The following is a 23,470-nucleotide window of genomic DNA, read 5'->3' on the forward strand; positions in this document are numbered from 1 at the left end:
ATCTCGAAAAAATTGAAAAAGAGAAAAAGAAGTAACTCGCTTTCATGGTGAAATATGGAGAACAAATAAATTAAATTAAGACAACACTAGAAAATATTATGAAAGCAATTTTATCGTTAAAATAACAGTACATCCAAAACAGCCCCTTTTCGTTTAAGTTAGGGTCATTAGTTTGTCATTGTTTAAGTTAGGATCAAGATTTTGTCACTGCTTTCCGCCTAAAAATTTAATTTAACCTCCAATCTACTTCTGCAATATTTTTTGGGTGAAATTCTTAAGATGTCAGTTGTATGCCAGTGGTAGTATAGTATTTTCATACTAGTCTTTTGACTTAACTGTTATTATTCTTTAAGTTCTGCCTCTTTAACCCTTTGTTTAAGTTATTCCGGGAAAACAGTGGCTGTTGGGGAAACATAAACTCGTCTAAAACGCATATTAGCAACAGGTGATATTCTCACATGGTGTTGTTTCTCACTGTCGCAGAAATCCACTCATAAAAATAAGGAATGCTTGAAAAAAAGCTGTTAGAGCTGCAACTATTCATGGATAGCGAGAGAGAATCGTCAATTTTGTCATTTTTACTGTAGCTCGCTACTCCCATTAGACATTCGGTTATCCGAGGATGTTTTGCCTCTGGACAAGCCTTTTTGATCAGAGGACTGCCAATGTCACCAATGCACAAGTGAGTCCCAGCGCTCACTGGATCTGTGCATATGTTGTACTCTGGACATAATTCCATATTCCAGATGTCGGAAAACTAAAACATGCGTAAATCAATGCAAAAACTACAAAAACTTCTGGTAAAAATGACAGGACGAAAAACCTAAATACATCCGTTGAAATCTTCATAGAACTAACCGGCAAACCTCAAGAGAAGCAAATTTTAAGACAAAACTTGTTCATGATAAAACTTGTTAGGGGCAAAATAGCGACATCGGAACTAATACATCAAAACAAGATTGTGAAAGTTTGATTTTAGCACGTTTAATGCTAGGGGCCTACGCATTATTTACAGCAAACTCTTTTTTTAAAAAAATAAACATCATCAGAAAAATTTATTCAAACGTCCGGTCACACTAGAGTAAGATTTTTTCCCGGATACTGTTCATTCAATAGAGCTCTTTATTCCAATTTTAATTAAAGTTTAACCCACTTCGTACCCTTTGGCTCTCTAAATCAGGTAGCACATGAATCTTAGCCTCCTCGGGCCGCTAAGATTCATGTGCTAACATATACTTATCAATATTTCGCGCGCACAGGCAATTGTTGTCTTCAGCTAAAAAAACGACAAAAACTTTTTCCGTTTACTTGGTTTAATCGCTATAATTATCTTCAAACCAACATAACTATCATACATAATGTTCAGGCGCAACTAATCAACTATCTGACTAGCTTAAAAATTGAGCTCTTAATTGTTTTTTTTTTTCAAAGCAGGAATTGTTTGTCAAGTTTGGTCTCAAACTTCGGAAACAGCCCTTCAATCTGTTTTCAGAAGTCACTTTTGTACATGAAAACAGTTGTTTATATTTAGGTTGATTCGCGACGCCAATTACTCTGGCTAATTTTAAGATTTGAGTTAGATGTGCAGTACGAATTCAATATTCACATTAATGTCTGAGATTTCTGATGGCTTGCACTGAGAACTCAGTTTAGACAAGAAAAAAAAATAAATTAACATCTTGATTATATTATGTTTTACAGACAAATGAATAAATCAAGGATTAGGAGTTTGTTAGATAGAAAACGTGATAAACTTACGAACACCTTACGATCACAAGCAAAGATGAACAAAAAAGTGCGATGAGCTATTAGTATGAATAAATCCGCAATGAAGACTTATAAAATACATATAAAACAAAACGCAAACAAATTTAAAAGTTTGAGGTCAACATAAGATATCTTTGGTACAAATGTTAGTGGGTTATTGCGTTCGTTCTTCTAAATAATGAAGATCGGCGGTAGTTTTAATTGAAAAGCAGGAAACCATTAAAATGTAAGATCTGCAAACCTAGGTGAATGGTGCCTTGATCGAGTTTCAATCTTAGAAGCTGATAGTTTGATCTATATTCAAATGAGAATAAATTTTTTAGCAGCGTTAGTTGTCGTTAATCAATAGGAACTGGTTGGCATCCTCGGTTGTCTAGCCTAAGAAACGATTGCTGCTGCCTAAAAAAAAACATTTAAAGTATTCTTAGAGTTAATCTTAAGTTTAAAACTTAGAGACCATGGAGCAATTTTTTATGTATAAAAATCAGTCGCTCACTCTCATATTCTTCTCTGTTTTAGGATAAGAATACGCTTAATTAACAGATAATTGTGCCCAGCTTGCCATTTTATTTGCGTTCTTTTTATTTTGTTTAAACTAACGAATGGATAAAATATTCATTCGTTATCTTACGGAATGAATCTTTGGATTGAATTTTAAGCTACTTCTTATATAAATTTGTTTGTTCCCATATTTCAAATTCATAAAATTTAAAGATATCCTTTGAAATTTTCATATAACTAACCATTAATTCTTGAGAGAAGACAGTTTTAAGACAAAAGTTTTGTAAAGCTTGTGATTGGCAAAATAGTTGCGTGGGAACTAATATACCATACAAGATTGAGGAGGTTTGATCTTAATATGTTTCATGCAAGGGCGCCTACGCAATCTTTGAAGCAAACATTACTTAAAATAATAAAAATTTGTCATCAGAGAATATTATTCAAATCTTCGTCCATATTACAGTGCAATTTTTTCCCGATACTGTTTAACATACCTCTTGTGGTTAGCATTGCGCTCACCCACCCAAATTTCTGAGATACCAGTTTGATGCTATTTTATCCCTCGATTAATATTGTTTGCCTTCAACTTGGACAAACACGACAAAAAAGTTTTTCGGTGTAATCGTTGATTCGCGGCGCCAATTCGTTGATTCGCTGGCTAATTTCAAGATTTGGTGTCGAATTTGCGTTGCGAATTCAATATTCACCCTAATGACTGTGTTTGCTGATTGCTTGCACTGCGAATTCAATTTAGACAAGAGAGAGAAAAAGATGTTTTAACAACCTGGTATCATCACAAGCAAAGATAAAAATAAAAATGCGATGAACTATTAGTAGGAATGAATGCGATGAAGACTTATAAAAACTTTACAAAACGCACAAAAATCTAAAAGTTTGAGGCCAACCTAAAATATATTTTTGATACAAATGTTTCTCTATTGTTATGATCGTTTTCTAAATATTGAGAATCTACTGTAGTTTTAAATGAAAAGCAGTAAACCATTGAAACGTTAGATTTGCGAACCTAGAAACCTAGGTGAATGGTGCTTTGATTGACTTCCAAACTTAGAAGCTGATAGGTTGATCTATATTCGATTGAAAATTAAATTTTTAAGGGATTTTAGTTGTTCTTTATCAATAGGAAATTTTTGGCATCCTCGGTTGTCCAGCCTAAGAAACGATAGTTTTTGTTTTCTAAAAAATTATTCAAAGTGTTCAAGTTTAAATCTTAGATACCATTGAGCAATTTGAAAAAATTTTCACTCACTTCCGTCTTCTTTGTTTTGGGATGAGAAATGCATTTAAACGACAGATAATTGTGCCCAACATGTCATTCTGCTGGCGTTCTTTTTATTTTGTTCAAACTAACAAATGGATGCGTTATTCATTCGTTTTGTTACGGAATCTATCTTCAGATAGATTTTCAAGCTATAGTTTACCTAGTTTTTATGTTTAGGATCCCAGGTTTCCAAATCATTTGAAATTTTCATTGAACAAACCGATGAAGTTTAAGAGAAGGAAATTTTACTTTAAAATTTTTTAAAGCTTGAGATGTGCACAATAGTGATAGGGGAACTAATATACCATACAAGATTGAGCAGGTTTGATCTATATTCTAGAAGCTGATAGTTTGATCTGTTTTTAAATGAGAATAAAATTTTTAGCAGCTTTAGTTGTCGTTCATCATTAGGAATATATTGGCATCATCGGTTGTCTGGCCTAAGAAGCTTTTGTCTTTATTTTCGAAAGAAAGCGTTTCGAGCATTTATTTTAAAAACATAGTAACCATTAAGCAATTTAGAAATTCACTCATTTCTGTCTTTTTCTATGTTGGAATGAGAATAACATACAAGCTACAGATAATGTTGCCCGGAATCAATCTTCAGGTTGTTTTATTAGCTACTTCTTGTCTAAAAAGCTTTTGATTCAGTGTCTCCAATTTCAACATTTGTTAAACCACAGCATATTTTTTATCCTAAATTTGAAAAACTTTTCGTTTAAGAAACCTTTGATTTTAAATATATTAAAATGATACTCTATCTATATGTGTGATCGTATTCATTCTTACCTAGGATGACGCGGAACCTGAAAGAAATTAATAAATAATAATTTGTTTACGGATTACGCATTATACAAAAGGGCATTTACACTTTTAGTTTATTATCAAATTTCACATGCGCTCAGAAAGGACACCATTGACCCCTATGCATCGTTTTCAGGCGCCTTTTTGAGGAAGATAAACAAAAAGAGTTCGTTGGGTGAATGCAGGGAAAAGAACTTACTATGTGTCTTGAATAAACTTCAATTAAAACCAAAGCACAATTCTTGCAGTTAAACTGAAGTATACAGCTTACTAAAATTGATGACTCCAATCAGCTTAAAATATAGTTTTTTATGTCTAAGGAACCAATAACATAGTTTTTGAGGAAAGTTTTAGCAAATTTTTAGCTTGTTTTTCTTTCTGTTTGCTCAGACTTTTGAAAAAGTAGTGTCCAACCCTAGCAATCAGTTGCATAGTTTTCTCAACTTTGCTGTGATTGAGCAGTTACATAGTTTAGGCTAACTAATTTTAAGTTGTTCTTTCGTTTTCCTCATCCCATCAATTTTAATCAGCTCTTTTTCTTCAATTGATTTTTGCAGTTGTTTTACATTGCATTCTTTTTGTATCATTTTTATCAGCAACTTTAGCAGTTCGTTAAAATGAAGTCCTTTTTATGGTGTAGATGTTGTTCTTTTTGCGTATTATTGTAGTTGAATCAAACTTTTTCGTAGAAAAAATTATTCTCAGCAATCTGTTTACTTTGTTATCAATAGGCTGTAGAATACTTTTTGTCGTCGACCAATAAACTAGAACTCCGTACTGTATGATTGGCTGTACATATTTCTTATAGGCACTTATCATATGCGGTACTTTTAGGAGCTTTCTCAGCCGATAAAACATAGCAGTGAATTGGTTCAATTTTTCTGGATTTTATTGCTATGTTCGGCAAATGTTAAGCGGTTATCTAGAATGATGCCTAAATATTTGAAACTTTTCACATTTTCCATTTATTCCGCGTAAAATGAAAAGCCGCCTTCACTGGCTTTCTTTTGCTTGAAATGCATTGTCTTTTTTTATACTTACCGTAAACTTATTTTGTTCTAGCCAGTGTGTAACATTGTTCAAAGCTAACTGATGCTTGTTATCTATTGTTTTCGGGGTTCCGGTGAATTTTATAGCGGTATCGTCCGCAAAAAGAAAATCTGTACTGTTTTAAATTTTACAAGAAATGTCATTTAAATAGAGATTGAACAACAGCGGTCCAAGGATGGAAATCTGCGATACTTTAAACAACCCTTCTCTAGATTTTGAAGTTTTGCCATTCAGTTTCTCCACCTGTGTTCTGTCGTGCAGAAATGAAGCTATTATGCTCAAAACTTTAACCCTCAATCTATAATCTGAACATTTCTCTTAGAGAATGTGATGGTCGACTGTATCAAATGCTTTTTTCAAAACCAGAAAAAAACCTTGATTTCATTTTCTTTTTCTTTGCTTATTCACTCTGATATCCTCTAACAATGAAACAATTGCGTTGGTAGAGCTGTGGTTTGATCGGAACCCAAATTGAGAATTTGGATTTTTCTATATAGTTTTTAAATCTGTCGAAATTTAGGGATTCAGATATTTTGTCAATGATAAGTAACAATGACATCGTTGTGTAATTCTCTGGTTTGCTCTTTTCTCCTTATTTATGAAGAAATGTTACTGACAATATTTTAAAAGGCTTCGGAAAGTTTCCCTCGTCGAAACTTTTGTTGAAAAACATCGTCAGAACCGGGGAAACACTTGCCGATACAGCTTTGCTTTAGACGTAAATCAAATTATAGCAGCCTGTGCAGTAATTTTTCTTAGTCTTTGCAATAGCCGCGTTAACTTCTTTTTCATCAATTGTCCTGAAAAGCATAGAATTTATTTGTTTTGATCTCTGTGTCAGTTTTGGTGAAGGAAATTTTTTTTGCTAAGTTAGCTCCTATTGTAGCAAAAATCTATTGAACTTATGAAGATCTTCAACAGCGGTCTTTACTCCTGTTTTTTCATCTCCATTGACGTTGACTACTTCGTTAACAAACTGAAAAAATTGCAAAAATTTCCTATATCTGTTTCCAGCTTCTATCATTATTTGTTTTTCATAAAATTCGAACATCTTTCCTCGTATTTTTTCCTTAACATTTTGAATGGTTTTTCGTAAGCTACTTTATCGCTTTGAGATTTTGTTGTTAAATAACGCATCCAGAGTTCGCATTTTTTTAGTCGAGCATTTTTTTTACTTCTCTATCAATCCAGTCTTTCTTGGATCCTTGTTTTGATGGCTTTAGTAGCAAAAAAGTATGGAGCGCTTCAGTCTTCAGTCAGTTTTTCATGTACTATCTCTGCATATCTTTGGTATCACTTGTTAATAATTGGCCCCACACTGATTCAATTTTTTTCGGGAGATAACAGTTGAATTCACCAAGGAGATGATCATCGCCTAGTTTATTCCAGTTTCCTCTCAGTATTTGAATACTTTCAGAATTTTTCTCTCCTTTTACAAACTCTAGTCCCAAAGTGTAATGGTAGCTGATTCTGGTTTTCTCAATAAAACTCTGAGATTTGAAATTTGTAAAAAAAACATCAATACAAGTTTTTGTTCTAATAGTTTTGAGCGTTGCAGTTTGAGTGTCTACAAGAGCCAAAGCACTCATTTCCCTCTGGGTAATTTTTAGGATCAATTTTGCCAATTTCTTCAAAAAGTTAACATTTAGGCCCCACACACGATATGTAGAGTACTGGGTGTTATACTTAATTGATCAATATAGGAAGAAAGTTTTCCAAAGGTATCTGCTTTTTGTAACATTGGGCGGAACGCATACACAATTCAAAAATTATGTTTTACCGCAAGTTTTAACCTTCAAACAAATAGTTGGCAGAGTTTTTGTATAAACTGATGCAATTTTTTTCTTTGTCGCTTCTTTGTGTACAAAAATATCAACATCACCTCCTCTGTTTTTTCTGTTGGATGTTTCTATCTCGAGATAGTTCTGTAGAGAAAAACAATTGCTTTCAAATCTACTTTTTAAACAAGTTTCAGTGAAGCAGATTGTCACTGGCTCGACATTAGTCTGACTAATAAAAAATTTTGATTTCATCAATTTAATTTTTTAAAGAACGAATTTTTTGAAGGAGTATCCACTTCTTTGCAGTTTTACCTGAGGTTTCTTTGTTTTCTAAAACCTCTTGTCTAAACTTTTTGTATGTATTTTAGAAAAATGCCAGAGAATAAACCGGAATCAAAGTTTCTGAAAAAAACAACAAAAATTGGATAGTCTTTAGAGTGTTCCTGGTTGCTTTAAGGATCCGCGGAGATCGCAAAGTTTTTAGTAGGCTTCAACTCCCCAAGATATTGATCAGTAAAAAACTGGTTTTTGACGATACGAGCTCAAGGTTGCTTTTTTATATAACGTTTTATTGCAATTAATTCAAAAAAGTATGGATATGTTGCGCAATTCAGATCAGTGTTTTTTTGAAGGCAGTTTAAGTATTATTGTTTCAAGTCTTCTTGAAAAAATGTAATTTAAAAGTATGATGCAATTTCGACGCAATTTTAGTGCGTTTCAGCGTTTTCAAGGTTAAAAAGCGATTTTGTTGCTGTTCTTGTGAATTTAAATTTCACCGCATGTCAAGGTAAAATTTGGCAAACTTGTCGACTGGGGTTGTACTTTGAAATCAGAACCCAGTTTAAAATGCCAGACGGAAACCAGCATGTCCAGACTGTCCTAGACGGAATTTTATGCGCTAATTTTAGTGCATTCATGAACAGATTTTAGTGCCAGCATCAGACTTTCGAGCGTTTCTCGGTTCTTGCTCCTGTTTTCATCTTTGGCAGTTTGGACATACTTGTTTTCGCCTGGAACCTCATCCTGGGTTGGGAAAAGAAGGTTGTCAAACCCGGAATGTGGAGGCGGTAAAGGCCACTTGTTGTAGAACTTTAGGAAAAATTGGAACTCTGTGACGCCTCACTGCTCCCATTGTCAGGAGATGCAAACTGGTTCCTTGGCCGACAGAATCACTACACAGTTTGATAGGTTTCCTTTTGGACAAGGGCAAATTAACCCGAACTAGTCCAATATCGTTCACTGGTACACTTTTGGCTGCAACTGAGAATCTGAAAATGATGACGTTGCATTTGATTATATATGCTTTCTGATCCATCACTTAGCCCTCTTAGCATTAAACGTTTAGTTTAGTTTAGTTTGCGGCTTTGTTTTAAGAGAGACGAGTAGAAAATTTTGGATTTTAATCATCTTCACGCTCAGGACGAGGTCCCACAAAGCAATACAGGTATGCGCGAGTTGGGAGGGGGTGCAGGGTCTGCTGACCTTGGGTCTGTTCGGTCTATGGTCCATAGTATTCAAATTCTGCTCTGTCATGTTCATGCCCAAATTTCGATCTGTTCTGCTGTTCTTGCTTGGACCCCCTGTCCGTAATCGAAGTCAATCTGACCCAATGTTTTGTCAAATCAAAACGGCCAAAATTTTGTTTCTCCTTGATAGTTTGTTTAAAACTACCGAGAGGTTTTTGCACGTTTTTGACAGTTTTTATGTTTGATTTCAACCCACGCAAAGTACTGCGTTCAAAATCACCAATGCGGATTACGTAACCCGGGTTAAAACAAAATTGCAGAAAAAAGATGTAAGAATAGCAGTGAATGCGTTTAGAGCGGTGAAAAAAATCACTGCTATGAATTGCAGATCTTACAAAAAATGACCACTAAAATTACCAAATATCTTCAACGGATATTATATTGCAAAACAGATGTAAGAGAGCGGTGAATGCGTTGAGAAACAGCTAACGGTATAAAGTTTTAGCCCACAAAATTTTAGCCCTGATTGAGGTCGTACCATAATGGGAAACTATCCCCCGACCAGCTTCGTGGTCAAATTACTCATAACTTATTATGAGAGAACTCTTATAAGAAGAAAAGAACAGTTATTGCTGTGGTTTCTTCTGATTAACAACGATTAATTGCAAACCCGTATCTAATTCTAAGCCGAATTTAATACTGAGTCAGAGTCTAATGCAGGTCACATTTTAAACTGAATTTGTCTGATTCAGAGTTAATTCAGTGATTCATTCTGAATTATCTTCTGATTAAGATGAATACAGAGTCTTTTCTCTGAATTTTGCTCTGATTCAGAGAAATGCATAAATCATATCACAGTTGGTTCTGAAATCCTTCTGAATCAGTACTAAAAACTTTAGTTTTCTCTGTAATTGCCCTGAATCAGTACTGATTGTCACTGAATCATAGGTACGGGAACTCACTTTGGGTGGACGATAATGTTAGTAACAGGAACAGTCGTGCTCTTTAGACCTGCAACTGTGAAGTCAGTACGTTCCACTTTCATGTCTACAGCTGAAAAACAAGTTTTTTCAGCAATGTTTCAAAAGTACATCAACCTCAACATTTTAAGTGTGTTGATTGCAAAAAAATCAAAAAAAAAATTAAAAAATAGTCCCGGGCGTTGATTTGTATTCACAACCTGATTAGCGGTAAATATTTAATATTTTACTATCTTAAGTCATTAGATAAATGCTGTCATCGATATCATTTCAGATTTTCTTGTTTTATTCGATAACAATTCGATTAGGAAAACTTTAAGGGTGTCAAAACAGAAGGAACAATCTGTAACGGCTGCTCTCCTATCAAAGTCAAGGAAAACTTTACACCGCCCAGTTCGTTTCAGCGGTTTCAAATCTGTCCGGATATTGTGTTTTTGCAGTTAACTTTTGTGAACTGTATTATCCGCTATACTGTAGATTACCGTTGCATTACTTGTTGCTCTATTACGCCTGATAATTAATCGCTCAGCTTTGCTGTATAACAAACTTGTTTCTCTCAGAATAACAACATAATTCAAATTGAAACAATCAAAATTTTGTTGAGTTTTTGTTAATAACTCAAGTTATAAGCCGACAATAGGAATTCTATTTCCAACAAATTGTAGCCTTGTAAATTGGCTATACTTCTACAAAGTTTCAGCTTTCTGCTACAAAGATTACAGAAAGGGGCTGAATTACTGTTACTATAAGTGAACAAGAATAATAATTTTTCTAACTTTAATGTTAGCAAGTCTCTCTATTGGTTTCAGTAACACCAATGTTGAACTAGAGTAGGCTTCGTTAAAGCCAGTAAAAGAAACTGACTTTATGCTTTGCACAAAGTTTCTCTTACTTAGGAACTTCGTTCCTCAGAAAGAAAGTTTTGAGAATATCAAAGTTAATTCTCTTTTCACAAGTCAAAGTAGAGTTAAAACTGTACAATCACTAATATGATCTACAGAAACAAGACACGATAACAAGCAATTTAACGCTCAAAAAAGCGTGCTTCAATACGCACTGTATGTCAAATTAATATAACCAAATTTATGAGTTTCAACTGATTTTTGGTAGTTTTTCGAGCTCCTTTTATGCTGCTAGTCACGTGGATTTACATGTCAAATTCAACTGTTGATTGGTTGTAGATAATGATGTCGACAGAATGTGAACACTTTTCCATAACGTCACTTTTTCAGTGTAAATTTGATGTCATGGGAAATTTGTTAACCATGTAGAATTTTTGTCGAATATTCTGTATCAATAACAGGTTGATTCGCAATCCAATCGCAAAGAATCTGATGCAAAACTGTTAAGTCGTAGTATTTTTTTGCTGGTGGTTGAGGTAGTTCGAATTTGAGTTTTACTTCATGAATGACCATTGTGTACTAATAATAGTTGCTAAATATAAATGTTGACGAAATGACCAAATCCGTTTGGCTTCGATAGAATGTAGCATTAAATTTCGCTTGTCACACTATTCTAGCTTTAAGGCTTGAAATGAACTTGAAGCGCTATTCAATTTGATTTCTGAGTTGTTAAGCTCAGCCGCAATATCGCCGGCCCTGTTTTCCATCGCGAAAACATCTTTTCCAGGTAGTACTGGGGCGAGCTTCACTACTGGTCTCTTGTACACTCCGTCGTTCGTTCGAACTATAGCTGATCGAATCACACCGTCAGACCCATCGATGGTCTCCGCAGCTCGATCTAGATTGTAATATCCACGCATATTGCTCTCTTAGATCAACCAAACGAGATCGCCTTCTTTAAGTGTTTCGTTCGCCGTAGATCGCCATTTTTGCCGATTATTCAGAGTTGGCAGATATTCTTTACGAAATCTGTCCCATATGAGATTTGCATAGGCTTGAGTTTGTCGAAAGAGCTTTCGATGATCAACAAATTCTTCCGCGCATGGTAGATAGGGTATTCTTCTACAAATTCTTCCGCGCTTGGCAACGTTCCTGTTGCCAAGCAAGAAGTGATTGGGAGTCAATGCTTCTAAGTCATTAACATCTGAACTGACTGGAGTCAAAGGTCTCACATTCAAAGTCTGCTCAACGATGCACATCGTTGTTGAAAGAACGTCCTCGGTGACTGATCTGTTCCCCAACACTGCATACATTGCTTTCTTGCAACTTCTCACCAACCGCTCTCATACTCCTCCAAAGTGAGGTGCTGCGGGTGGGTTGAACTTCCATCTGATCCCTCGTTGAATTAGATGTTCTTCGATCCCTTCTTTGTTACATGCCGCAACATACTCCGCAAACTCTCTTTCAGCTCCAACAAAGTTTGTTCCGTTGTCACTGATGATTGTACTTGGTTTGCCTCTTCGGGCAATAAATCTCATTATTGCATTGAGACAACTGTCTGTGTCCAACTTAGGTACCACTTCTATATGCACCGCTCTCATAGTTAGACAAGTAAAGAGACAACAACATCGCGCTTTTAATTGCTTCGCCCCATCTTCACAATGAAAAGCCAAAGTAGTCGACTCCAACATTTGTAAAGGCTGTTGAAGCATCTAACCGCTCTTCGGGTAGACCTGCCATTACTGGTGCTATCGTTTGTGCTCTGCCTTTTCTGCAGGTAATGCACTTGTTCTTGATTGATCTTAAGGCGTTCCGTATGCCTAGGATCCACATCTTCTGCTGAACAATGTTTCTTACATGCTCAGTGCCCTCGTGTTGATTGTCCTTGTGCTCGTTTCGCAAGAATAATTCAACCGCATGGTGTTTCCAATGTAGCAAAATTGGATGCTTTGCATTGAAGTCCAACTGACTTTTGCCTATTCTGCCTTTGGCTCGAATAAGTCCTTCTTCATCCAGGAAGGGGGAGAACTGTAGAATTTTGCTGACTTTTGGAATTTCCTTTTCAGCTTTGAGAGATTTCATCTCTTCACCAAACTGTTCTTGTTGTAGTAGCTTGAAGATTGTTGCTTTTGCTTTTGCTCTTTCCTCGATGCTAACCATGTGTGTTGCTGGTCTCTGTTTGTTCAATGCTCGCTGTACGTATGTCACTGTATTTACTAGTCTGTTGAAGTTACTGAATCGTTCCCACTGGATAACAGCTTTCTTCTCTTCAGCCTGTATCATGAATACTGATGAGGGTATATTCTCTCCATCTGATGTAAATATTAGTTTCACCTGCTCCGGCCATTCATTTTCTGGTCGTTTTAACCAAGCCGGCCCAGTGAGTCACTCACTTCTCTTGAGTTCTTCAATGTTGATTGCTCTGGTGCCAATGTCCGCTGGGTTGTTGATACCGCTGGCATGTTTCCACTGTGAAACATCAGTTGTATCTAGCATCTCAGCCACTCGATTGGCCACAAACACTTGTTGCTTGCGATGGGAACTGTGTATCCACTGCAATACTGTAGTTGAGTCTGACCAAAAACTGCAACTAATTGTCTTCATTTCAAGTTCCTTGACTATCTGTTCCTTCAACCTCACTGCCATAACTGCCGCTTGCAATTCCAATCGCGGTATTGAAAGATGCCTCATCGGTGCCACTCTGCATTTTCCAATGACAAATGCTAAGTCAGCTGAGTATTCTTTTGGTTGTGAACGTAGATAAGCCACTGCACACATCGTGTCTTCAGATGCGTCAGCAAACACATGAAGCTCAGTTTTATCCCTCTCTCTGTTGAAGTATCTTCTATCGATGCTTGGTTCAACCACAATGAACACTGAACGGAGCAAACAATCCGATCGGGTCGAACACTGTAGATACCAGTGACAGAATCTTCCTCTGGGTTATAGGGATTTCCACTTCTTTGTTGGTACCTCTACCAACTTGAAGGCTATCATCAGTAACGGTCCATTGTAGTCCTAGCACTGAAGATCCCTCCGTACTGGGTTCCACTTCGACTTGCTACGTGTTGCTGATTGACTTCAAGTCTTCTGGGATTGCCTCGGTAACTGCATCATTGTTGCTTATCCACTTCTTCAGTTCAAATCCATGTTGTGAGAGAAGAGGTTGTAGTTGGTTGAAAATTTTCTTCTTCCGGGGTTTCTACTGATTTGATGAAATCGTCCAGGTAGAAGTTGTTTTGTATTGCCTGTGCTGCCATCGGATACTCTTTTTTGTTGTCCAGTCCCACTCGCTTTAGAGCATAGTTTGCACAAGTTGAAGAACTTTTAGCTCCAAATACGTGACGCTGATATTCGTATATCTGAACAGGTTCGTTAGTTCTTGGACGCCATAAGAACCTCAAGCAACTTCTGTCCTGTTCGGGGACTTGCACTTGTAGAAACATCGATTCGATGTCAGCTGTCAGGGCTATTGGTCCTTCACGGAATCTGAATATTGTTCCAATCAACCCATGTAGCAGATCAGGTCGTGCTAGTAGCTTATCATAAAGGCATACTTCTTTGTACTTGGAGGCAGCGTTGCAAACACGTCTTACTTTGCCCGGCGTGTTCGGGTTTAGCACTGGATGGTGTGGCAAATACCATTCTTTCCCGAAGGTGCCTTTCACTTCGGACTCGTCCAATATCTTTACGAATCGTTTTTCTACATCTGTATCTATTGACTGTTGATACAAATTTTTCAGGTTTGGGTCCCTTTGGAATCTCCGCACCAGTGAGTAAGGCTGGCCCAAGGCTGAGCTGTAATTGTTCGGTAGGTTTGGCTCTGGTTCACTCCACAGCATTCCCACTTCGTACCGCTAGCCTGTGAACTTTGTCGTACTCTCTAGCATCTTTTTTTGCCTGCAGTTCCTTCTTTGACTGACTGACGACGTTGATTTTGGAAGCATAGGTTTCTATGTCCCACCAGGTTTGGATATTCTCAGCCACTTTCACATCTTCTGTGAAGGCGAAATGACAAACATTTTGTCTTCTTTTGCCCGTCATGGGTCCACTGACTACCCATCCTAGCTCTGTGAACGGCGAAAGGTTTACTTCGTGTTCCTATCTTAAAGTCCAATGGGCGTTGTAGCTCATAAGCATCTTGACCAAGGATGATGCCAACTTCCATCAAGTTGAAGCTTTTTTTTGGTAAAACACTCAAGTGGTTGAAGCTTTGCTTCAGCTTGTTGTAATTGTAGTTTGTGTTTCCCAAGGATATTGACGGGTGTGCAAACGCTTCGATTGAATGCACCTTTGAATGTAGTCCCTTTATTTTTAGAGGAACCCTTTCTGTCTTCAGATCCTTCGTTACGTGTATGCCAGCTATGTTGAGCGTCACATCGGTGCCTTGGGCTCGTAACTTTTCTTGCACACTTTGATCGATGAATGAAATTCTTGATCCACTATCGAGGAAAGCATATGTATTCAGCCGGTTGCCACCGCTCTGAATTGAGACAGGAACTATCTGAAGAAAGCTAGTAACTTCGTTACTCTGGTTGATTGTTGCTGCGCTTACGTTGACTGCATGATTGCCCTCGTCCATTTGGTTTTCTGAGTGTAGCAATCGGTTGTGCTTCTTGATGCATCCATTGATGCGGCACGCAGTGACTTTACAATCTTTGATTGCATGTCCTTTGCCTAGACATCCCTAACATAAGCGTTGCTTTCTCACAGCTGCGTACCGATGATTCACATTCATGTTCCTGAATAGTGGACAGTTCCATATTTTATGAGTGCCATCAGCTAGCGGACAGTGATCACTTTGCGTTTGCTTCGTTTCTTTCACGTTGGAACTTGCACTGAAGTTCGACGTTTTCGAGAACCGTTTGTCTCTATTTGTGCTTCTTCGGTCTTCTTCTCTTCGCTCTCCCTTGAAAGCTGAAAACCGTTCGTGCACGAATGCTATCCTTGATAGCCATTTTTCAAACATAATCAGATCAGGCCAATTTTCATCTTTATCATCAACATAGAACCACCACTTCTCTTTGAGAACTTGGGGTAGTTTATCTACTGCCATATACAATGTCGAGCTTGACTGCAGATCACCAATCTGCTTGTACTCTTTGACCACATTCACAAAGTTCGAAACAATAACTGAGAAACTGATCAGACCTGTTGAGTCGTGTGGTTTCACCTGACTTGCTTTGCGAAGGCTCTCCAGTTATGCATCAGTGATCACATGAGGCCTTCCCAAAACTCCTCTCCAGAATGCTCCATGCAGCACCATAGAACTGTCCAGAATAGCCCATTCCAGAGATCGCTGACCTTGCCTTGCCTGTCGGTAGAGTCTTCAGATGGCTCATCTTCTCTGAGTCTGGTATTGGTCGTTGATCCACTGTAGCAATGAACATACTAGACCACTCCGGCCATTCAAGAGTGTTTCCATCAAAGTTGTTCAACTTCAGCTTTGGTTGGCTACTACTATCTGCGTACTCACTGTTGTATCGTAGTAGACCAGCTCTGGGGGAAACGTCTCGGTCTTCAACACTTGAGGATCGGTCTCGTGAACTGCGATATCGTGAGAAGTGACTAGACATGTTTCTTTTAGGGGTTGCATCGAAGCGAGCTGTTGATCGTTCTGGTGTTAGAAGGTTGTCGATCCTGCTGGCCCAGTCAGAGACATCTCTCTTCTTGGTGGTACAGTTGAAGAGTATTTTGTCTCGAGCACTGGTTGATTGGGAACGAGCATCATCGTTCTCTAATGCTGTTCTCTTCACTCTGCGCTCTAGCTCGCGCTTTTCCTCCAGTAGTTGATGCTTGGTTTCCAGTTCCTTCATTTGCATTTACAGCTCTAGCCTCCCCCGCTCAAACCGTGCTTGTTCCAGTCGACTCTTGGTTTTGAAATCGATATCGATTTTTTTCATCCTTTCCTCTCGCCTTTGCTTTGCTGACGGTGTTTCCGAAACATTCTCCGCTTCTTGGCCACTTGCTGTTGCTCCATTTTGCACTGTTTGAGCAACTGGGCTGTCCTTTGGGTAGTTGTTGTGGCTCTCGATGTCATTCACGGCTTGGGTTGGGTTGCTTTGCTCTGCATTTATTTCTGGTTGCGTGCCTTTGCATATATATTAAAGCCATTGATAGTCCAAACTTGCTTTGCACTTCCTTGCTTCTTTCAGATGTTCTTCAACGAAATTTGCTTGGTAGGGCACAAGCTTGTTTCGACGATGCAGTTGCTTGGGTATTTCTTCCTCTAGGCGGTGGACAGTCTGTTGATAGAGGACCTTTAATTTGTTGGGTCGATCTGAATCTTCAATTATTTTGTAGCCAAGACTTCTTTTAGTGTTAACTTCTTCCACTAACATTTGAAGCTTCTTATCGTACCTGTGAGCTGTTGATTGAAGCTCATCTCTGCTGGTTGTGCTTGACTTGCCTGGTTGCTGTTCGCTTTTGCTTTGTTGGTTTCCTTTGAGCAGGGTTCGCACTTCAATTTCTTTATTGAATTGCACTCTTCTGTTCGCCTCGCTGGCCTGTTGGTGTTGATTTGTTTGATTCTCTTTGAAGGGTGCCTTCGGCACTCTCTTCATCAGATTGGACAGCAGTTTGCCTTCCACTGTCCGGGTCGGCGGACCAAACGTAACGGCTGCTCTCCTATCAAAGTCAAGGAAAACTTTACACCGCCCAGTTCGTTTCAGCGGTTTCAAATCTGTCCGGATTTTGTGTTTTTGCAGTTAACTTTCGTGAACTGTATTATCCGCTATACTGTAGATTACCGTTGCATTACTTTTTGCTCTATTACGCTTGATAACTAATCGCTCAGCTTTGCTGTATAACAAACTTGTTTCTCTCAGAATAACAAAATAAATCAAATTGAAACAATCAAAATTTTGTTGAGTTTTTGTTAATAACTCAAGTTATAAGCCGACAATAGGAATTCTATTTCCAACAAATTGTAGCCTTGTAAATTGGCTATACTTCTACAAAGTTTCGGCTTTCTGCTACAAAGATTACAGAAAGGGGCTGAATTACTGTAACTATAAGTGAACAAGAATAATAATTTTTCTAACTTTATTGTTAGCAAGTCTCTCTATTGGTTTAAGTAACACCAATGTTGAACTAGAGTAGGCTTCGTTAAAGCCAGTAAAAGAAACTGACTTTATGCTTTGCACAAAGTTTCTCTTACTTAGGAACTTCGTTCCTCAGAAAGAAAGTTTTGAGAATATCAAAGTTAATTCTCTTTTCACAAGTCAAAGTAAAGTTAACACTGTACAATCACTAATTTGATCTACAGAAACAAGACACGATAACAAGCAATTAACCGCTCAAGAAAGCGTTCTTCAATACGCACTGTATGTCAAATTAATATAACCAAATATATGAGTTTCAACTGATTTTTGGTAGTTTTTCGAGCTCCTTTTATGCTGCTAGTCACGTGGATTTACATGTCAAATTCAACTGTTGATTGGTTGTAGATAATGATGTCGACAGAATGTGAACACTTTTCCATAACGTCACTTTTTCAGTGTAAATTTGATGTCATGGGAAATTTGTTAACCATGTAGAATTTTTGTCGAATATTCTGTATCAATAACAGGTTGATTCGCAATCCAGTCGCAAAGAATCTGATGCAATACTGTTAAGTCGTAGTATTTTTTTGCTGGTGGTTGAGGTAGTTCGAATTTGAGTTTTACTTCATGAATGACTATTGTGTACTAATAATAGTTGCTAAATATAAATGTTGACGAAATGACCAAATCCGTTTGGCTTCGATAGAATGTAGCATTAAATTTCGCTTGTCACACTATTCTAGCTTTAAGGCTTGAAATGACCCTGAAGCGCTATTCAATTTGATTTCTGAGTTGTTAAGCTCATCCGCAATGCAATCGGATCTATTGTTTTCGGCCCCCATGTGTTTTCATTGCTCGGAATTATAATATATGCGTTGTTATTTAGAACGTAAACGTTGTTACATAGAACGTTTGCGCTCCCGGGATTTAAAGTATTAGATACTTTAAGAGGGGGAAAAGAATAGATCCCAATATTTATGCGAAATTGGCCGTTTTTTGTGTCGCAACTTTCAGTACCTTATATTAAAGAAGAGAAGACTTTATCTTTACTAGCTACTGACCGGATGGATATCTTGAAGAAAGACTATGCCAGACTCTAGAAAAATGTCTGGCAAGATTCCTGCAAGCTCGTTTCTTTGAGCTCTGTTATTATTGGTCGTTATTGAATCATAATCTTTCAGTTTTCTCAGATTTAAACTCAACAAAAAACTACCTTGAGCATGTAATCGTTACCAGGAATACAACTAAGGTTCTTCCAGCTGGACCTAGTGACAACAGTTACTGATCTCTTCAGCAATGTAAACAAAATCAAGGTTCGCTTAAAAAATTAAAATTCTTTTACCGTCTTTCCTGGTTTCTGGATTTACACAATTACAAGTTTAAACTAAATTTCTTAAGAAAAAGTCTAATCACCCGGGTCGAGGTGTCAACGCTAAAAAACGCAAAATTATGTAAGATTGGCGTTGAATGCGTTGAATTTATGTAAGATCTACGCTTGAGCGTAGATCTTACATTAATTCAACGCATTCAACGCCAATCTTACATAATTTTGCGTTGAATTTTGGCGTAGATCTTACATATTTAGCGTTGAATTTTCGTAGATCTTACATATTTAGCGTTGAATTTAGCGTAGATCTTACATAAATTCAACGCATTCAACGCCAGTCTTACATATTTTGCGTTGAAATTTGGCGTAGATCTTACATATTTAGCGTTGAATTTTAGCGTAGATCTTACATATTTAGCGTTGAATTTAGCGTAGATCTTACATAAATTCAACGCATTCAACGCCAATCTTACATAACTTCCCGTTGAATTTTGGCGTAGATCTTACATAATTAGCGTTGAATTTTAGCGTAGATCTTACGTATTTAGCGTTGAATTTAGCGTAGATTTTACATAAATTCAACGCATTCAACGCCAATCTTACATATTTTGCATTAAAATTTGGCGTAGATCTTACATATTTAGCGTTGAATTTTAGCGTAGATCTTACAAATTTAGCGTTGAATTTAGCGTAAACCTTACATAAATCCAACGCATTCAACGTCAATCTTACATAATTTTGCGTTGAATTTGGCGTAGATCTTACATATTTAGCGTTGAATTTTAGCGTAGATCTTACATATTTAGCGTTGAATTTATCGTAGATCTTACATAAATTCAACGCATTCAACGCCAATCTTACATATTTTGCGTTGAAATTTGGTGTAGATCTTACATATTTAGCGTTGAATTGTAGCGTAGATCTTACATATTTAGCGTTGAATTTAGCGTAGATTTTACATAAATTCTACGCTTTCAACACCAATCTTACATATTTTGCGTAGAATTTTTTGCAAATTTAAGTTTGAATTTTTTCAATTCCATTTCAGACCACTTTATGATTTCAAAAGTTTTTCAAGTTTTTTTTCAAACAGTCAATTTTTGCACTGTTTCGACCCCTATGCTTCACAGGTGAGAAAAATGCAGTCAGCAAAAAAACCACTTTTTAGTGCTCTTTTATAGTGCAAAGTCCATTTGAGACCATTTTACAATTTCAAAACTTTTCCAAGTTTTTTTTTCGAAAAATCAGTTTCACTGTTTCGAACCCTATGCTGCAAAGGTGAGAAATGTGAAGTCAGAGAAAAATCATTTTTTAGTGATCTTTTATAGTGCAAAATCCAATTGACACCCTTTTACGATTTAAAATTTTTCAAGTTTGTTTTTAAATAGTTAATTTTTTAACTGTTTCAATCCTATACTGCAGAGGTGAGAAAAATCACTTTTTAGTGCTCTTTTATAGGGCAAAATCCGTTTCAGACCATTTTACGATTTCAAAACTTTTTCAAGTTTATTTTTCGAAAATTTAATTTTTTCACTATTTCGAACCCTATACTCCAAAGTTGAGTAACAAGAAGTCAGAAAAAATCTTTTTTAGTGCTCTCTTACGGTGCAAAAACCATTTCAGACCATTTTAGGAATTCAAATTTTTTTTCAAAACTTAAAAAGTTTTTTAAATTTTTCCCAGTACTTCTCACATGATAAATGCGTTGAATACGTTGAAGTTATGTAAGATCTCGGCTGAATTCAACGAAAAATATGTAAAATCTAGGCTAAATTCAACGAAATATATACAAGTTCTACGCTAAATTCAATGCAAAATATGTAAGGTCTACGCTAAAATCAACGCAAAATATGTAAGATCTACGCTAAATTCAACGCAAAATATGTAAGATCTACGCTTTATAAGGATTTCGGCTCTTAAGGAAACCAAGGTACGGTGGCGCAATGGTAGAAGAGGCGACAAGTAACTAGGAGGTCAGTGGTTCGAGTCCCATACCCAGAGTTCTACGAGTTGATTTTTTTGTAAGATCAACGCTAAATTCAACGCAAAAATATGTAAGATCTACGCTAAATTCAACGCTAAATATGTAAGATCTACGCTAAATTCAACGCTAAATATGTAAGATCAGCGGCAACTAGCGTTGACAAGTTGGAAAATTCACCGCCATTTCTTACATAATTTTGCGCTGAATGCGTTGAATTTTTGTCTTTAAATTCAACGCATTCAACGCAAAATTATGTAAGAAAATTGAGGTGAATTTTCCGACTTGTCAACGCTAGTTGCCGCTGATCTTACATAATTTTGGCCAAATTCCTCGGCCCGGGCATCTTTTCTGGGCAATATGATGCTTATTTTGTATAAAATTAACAAATTTCTAATATTTAACAAAAAACTTGTTTCACATTCTATCTGTGCAACACACGTTAATTTTGTTTTTAAAATGTGCTAAACCAGCGCATTTCTGGAGCGAAAATTTAATTCAGTTCAAAAAAGTTGCATCTACAGATTCTTTAGGTTTTTATGTGCAGTTTTCTTCATTATGATTATATTGAGAACACTGAGTTCGCTTAGGTTAAATTTATCCTGTAAAATCTGAAATTACTCATACCCCTAAATTAGGTCATAGCAGAATAAAGTCATACTTTTTAGCTAATAACTGATAAATACTATAGCAGTATACAAAATCTTCAGACATAAGCTGGTTTGCATGTAGTTATCACAAAGCCAATTTAGCTCAGTGGTTGCAAATTGTTGCGCAAATTAAATGTTACAATCAGCAACGCGGTAGGTTTAATCGCATTTAAAGACAACCTTGTTTGTGGGAGTTAAGCTGAACATAAGTTTTTTCATGAAGGAATTTTTATTCAAAAATTAGGACGCGCCAATGGAAATAATGTCGTGAACACAGTACTTGCCATCTAGAAAAAAAAAGAATTTCTCTAGACTGATTCAGCGCTGATTTGCTTTACCACGAACCTCCGGGTTCTAACTGCTTTATATTTTCCGAAAACCTTGAAATTGCAACTTTTTGTCGTAATAAATGGAAGCGAATGCTTACCTTGGCAAAAATTTTTGATTTGTGCTTTACTGAAAGAAAATCAAAAGGCAAAAAATGTTTAAAGCCCTTGCACAAGTAGCAAAATAAGCAAATAGTCAGTTTGACAAACTCAACTCGTATTCTTGTATGCTTTGATGGACCTGAAAAAACAGTTCTTCGCATAACTATCAACAAATTTGACTATGGTTTATTGCAATATTGTAATTTGCTCACACTTTTTTCAGAGCAAAAATCTTACTCCCCGCAAACTGCGTCCTTTTTCGAAAGAAAAATTAGCGGACAGGTTTGACCTTCATCGTCTTTGAATTGACAACGGGGAGATCTTATGTAATTTATGCTCTCGTTGAAACTGATGTAAAAGGCGCATTGAGAGGGCCGCCAGACAGCAAAATTTGTATGCTGATCGGAGTCAAAAACCTGGTCGTCACTTGTTGAGAAGACCAAAAAAAACACAAAAAAACGTAGGAAATCTTTGTTGTGTTTGGTTTCAAACGGAAGAAAACTTTGGTATGCAACGCAAATTCGTAATCTGAACAACATTTTCGGTCGCGCCTCCAATCTTGCCAACACATGAGTTTGGTCTATTTGGTATAGCTCTAATGTAATGGCCTGTTTGTTCTGGTCAGCTCTTATGTTTTGTATCGCACTATAAATCTTCCTGAAGAAATACACTTCTGATCGTTTTTTTCAACCTCTTGACAGCTAATTTCGCATTCAGTAACTAAATTTACTTACTGCGGATTTTTGTTCCATTCCAACTAATCAGGCACTGAGCTGCTGTAACTATCCAACGCGTGTTAATTGCAGCCCCACCACACATCCAATGAATCGGTGTTGGTTTTGTAGCTTTTATGTTGTTAATACGAACGTAGAAACGACCTCTAGTAGCCGAAATACTATTTGTGGCAAAACTCAAAGTCTTTTCAGATATTGATGACACATAATTTTTGTCTTGGGTCATGGCAATGTTTAACAAAAAGCAGAAAACAATTAATTCCAGAACTTTGTTAAAAATCAACATTTCAGGTTGATTTCTTTGATTATATTTTGCTATGCCCAGCTAAAATTGTTAATATCTTACTTTTATGGTTAGAGGACGAATTACCAAAAGATCACAAATTGTAAATGAACTGAATTTGGAACGACAATGAATTAATTCAACAAACAATCATCAGTTTGTTATTTCAAGTAATGTCAAAATGAGAGCTTAATCGAATAAAGAACCGATGAACATATCGATAAAATGTCTTGGGGATCTATACCTGTTCAAAATGACTTGTAAAGGGCGACTATTTCTTAGCCGTCAGCACTATTTCTCAGAATGTAAATAGCATTTTCAGCAAAAGTTCAGACTGAGCAGAATGTAAAAATGACCTGTGCAGATGAAATTCAGACTGTACTCAGATTAAGTTCAGATTAAATTCAGAGTATCTTTTTTTTGTTCTGAATTTTTACTGTGATCAGTTTTAAAAAAATGTCATGAACATGGTACTGCTCAGAGTAAAGTCACAGACTTGAAATAGTATGATTCAGCGCTTAGATGCTTTAACTCAAAGGTCCGGACTGAAAAAT

General features: G+C 36.7%; 1 protein-coding gene across 2 annotated transcripts; it reads right to left on the reverse strand.

Annotated features, from left to right (window-relative positions):
- Window positions 1-363: 363 nt before the first annotated feature.
- Window positions 364-22,987, reverse strand: LOC142351832 (chymotrypsin B-like). 2 transcript variants are annotated; one of them, XM_075404042.1, is made up of 4 exons: window positions 22,634-22,987; window positions 9,611-9,695; window positions 8,234-8,450; window positions 364-757 (listed from the first exon to the last, which is right to left on the reverse strand). In XM_075404042.1, the coding sequence occupies exons 1-4, from the start codon at window positions 22,917-22,919 to the stop codon at window positions 455-457; spliced, it is 891 nt and encodes a 296-aa protein (XP_075260157.1). In that variant the 5' UTR covers window positions 22,920-22,987; the 3' UTR covers window positions 364-454. The 2 variants fall into 2 exon arrangements, with proteins under 2 accessions (XP_075260157.1, XP_075260156.1); XM_075404041.1 differs by having other exon boundaries at window positions 9,611-9,701.
- Between the last annotated feature and the right edge of the window lie 483 nt (window positions 22,988-23,470).

Source organism: Convolutriloba macropyga, chromosome 13, assembly GCF_964194025.1.
Source record: "Convolutriloba macropyga chromosome 13, txConMacr16.3, whole genome shotgun sequence".
Lineage (NCBI taxonomy): Eukaryota > Metazoa > Xenacoelomorpha > Acoela > Convolutidae > Convolutriloba > Convolutriloba macropyga.

Coding starts and splice junctions, on each gene's coding strand:
- LOC142351832 (XM_075404041.1), bottom strand. CDS start 22,919: ATGTTGATTTTTAACAAAGTTCTGGAATTAATTGTTTTCTGCTTTTTG. Junction 8,451..9,610: donor AACATTATCGTCCACCCAAA/GTGAGTTCCCGT, acceptor CATCATTTTCAG/ATTCTCAGTTGCAGCCAAAA. Junction 758..8,233: donor TTACCGCCTCCACATTCCGG/GTTTGACAACCT, acceptor CGCATGTTTTAG/TTTTCCGACATCTGGAATAT.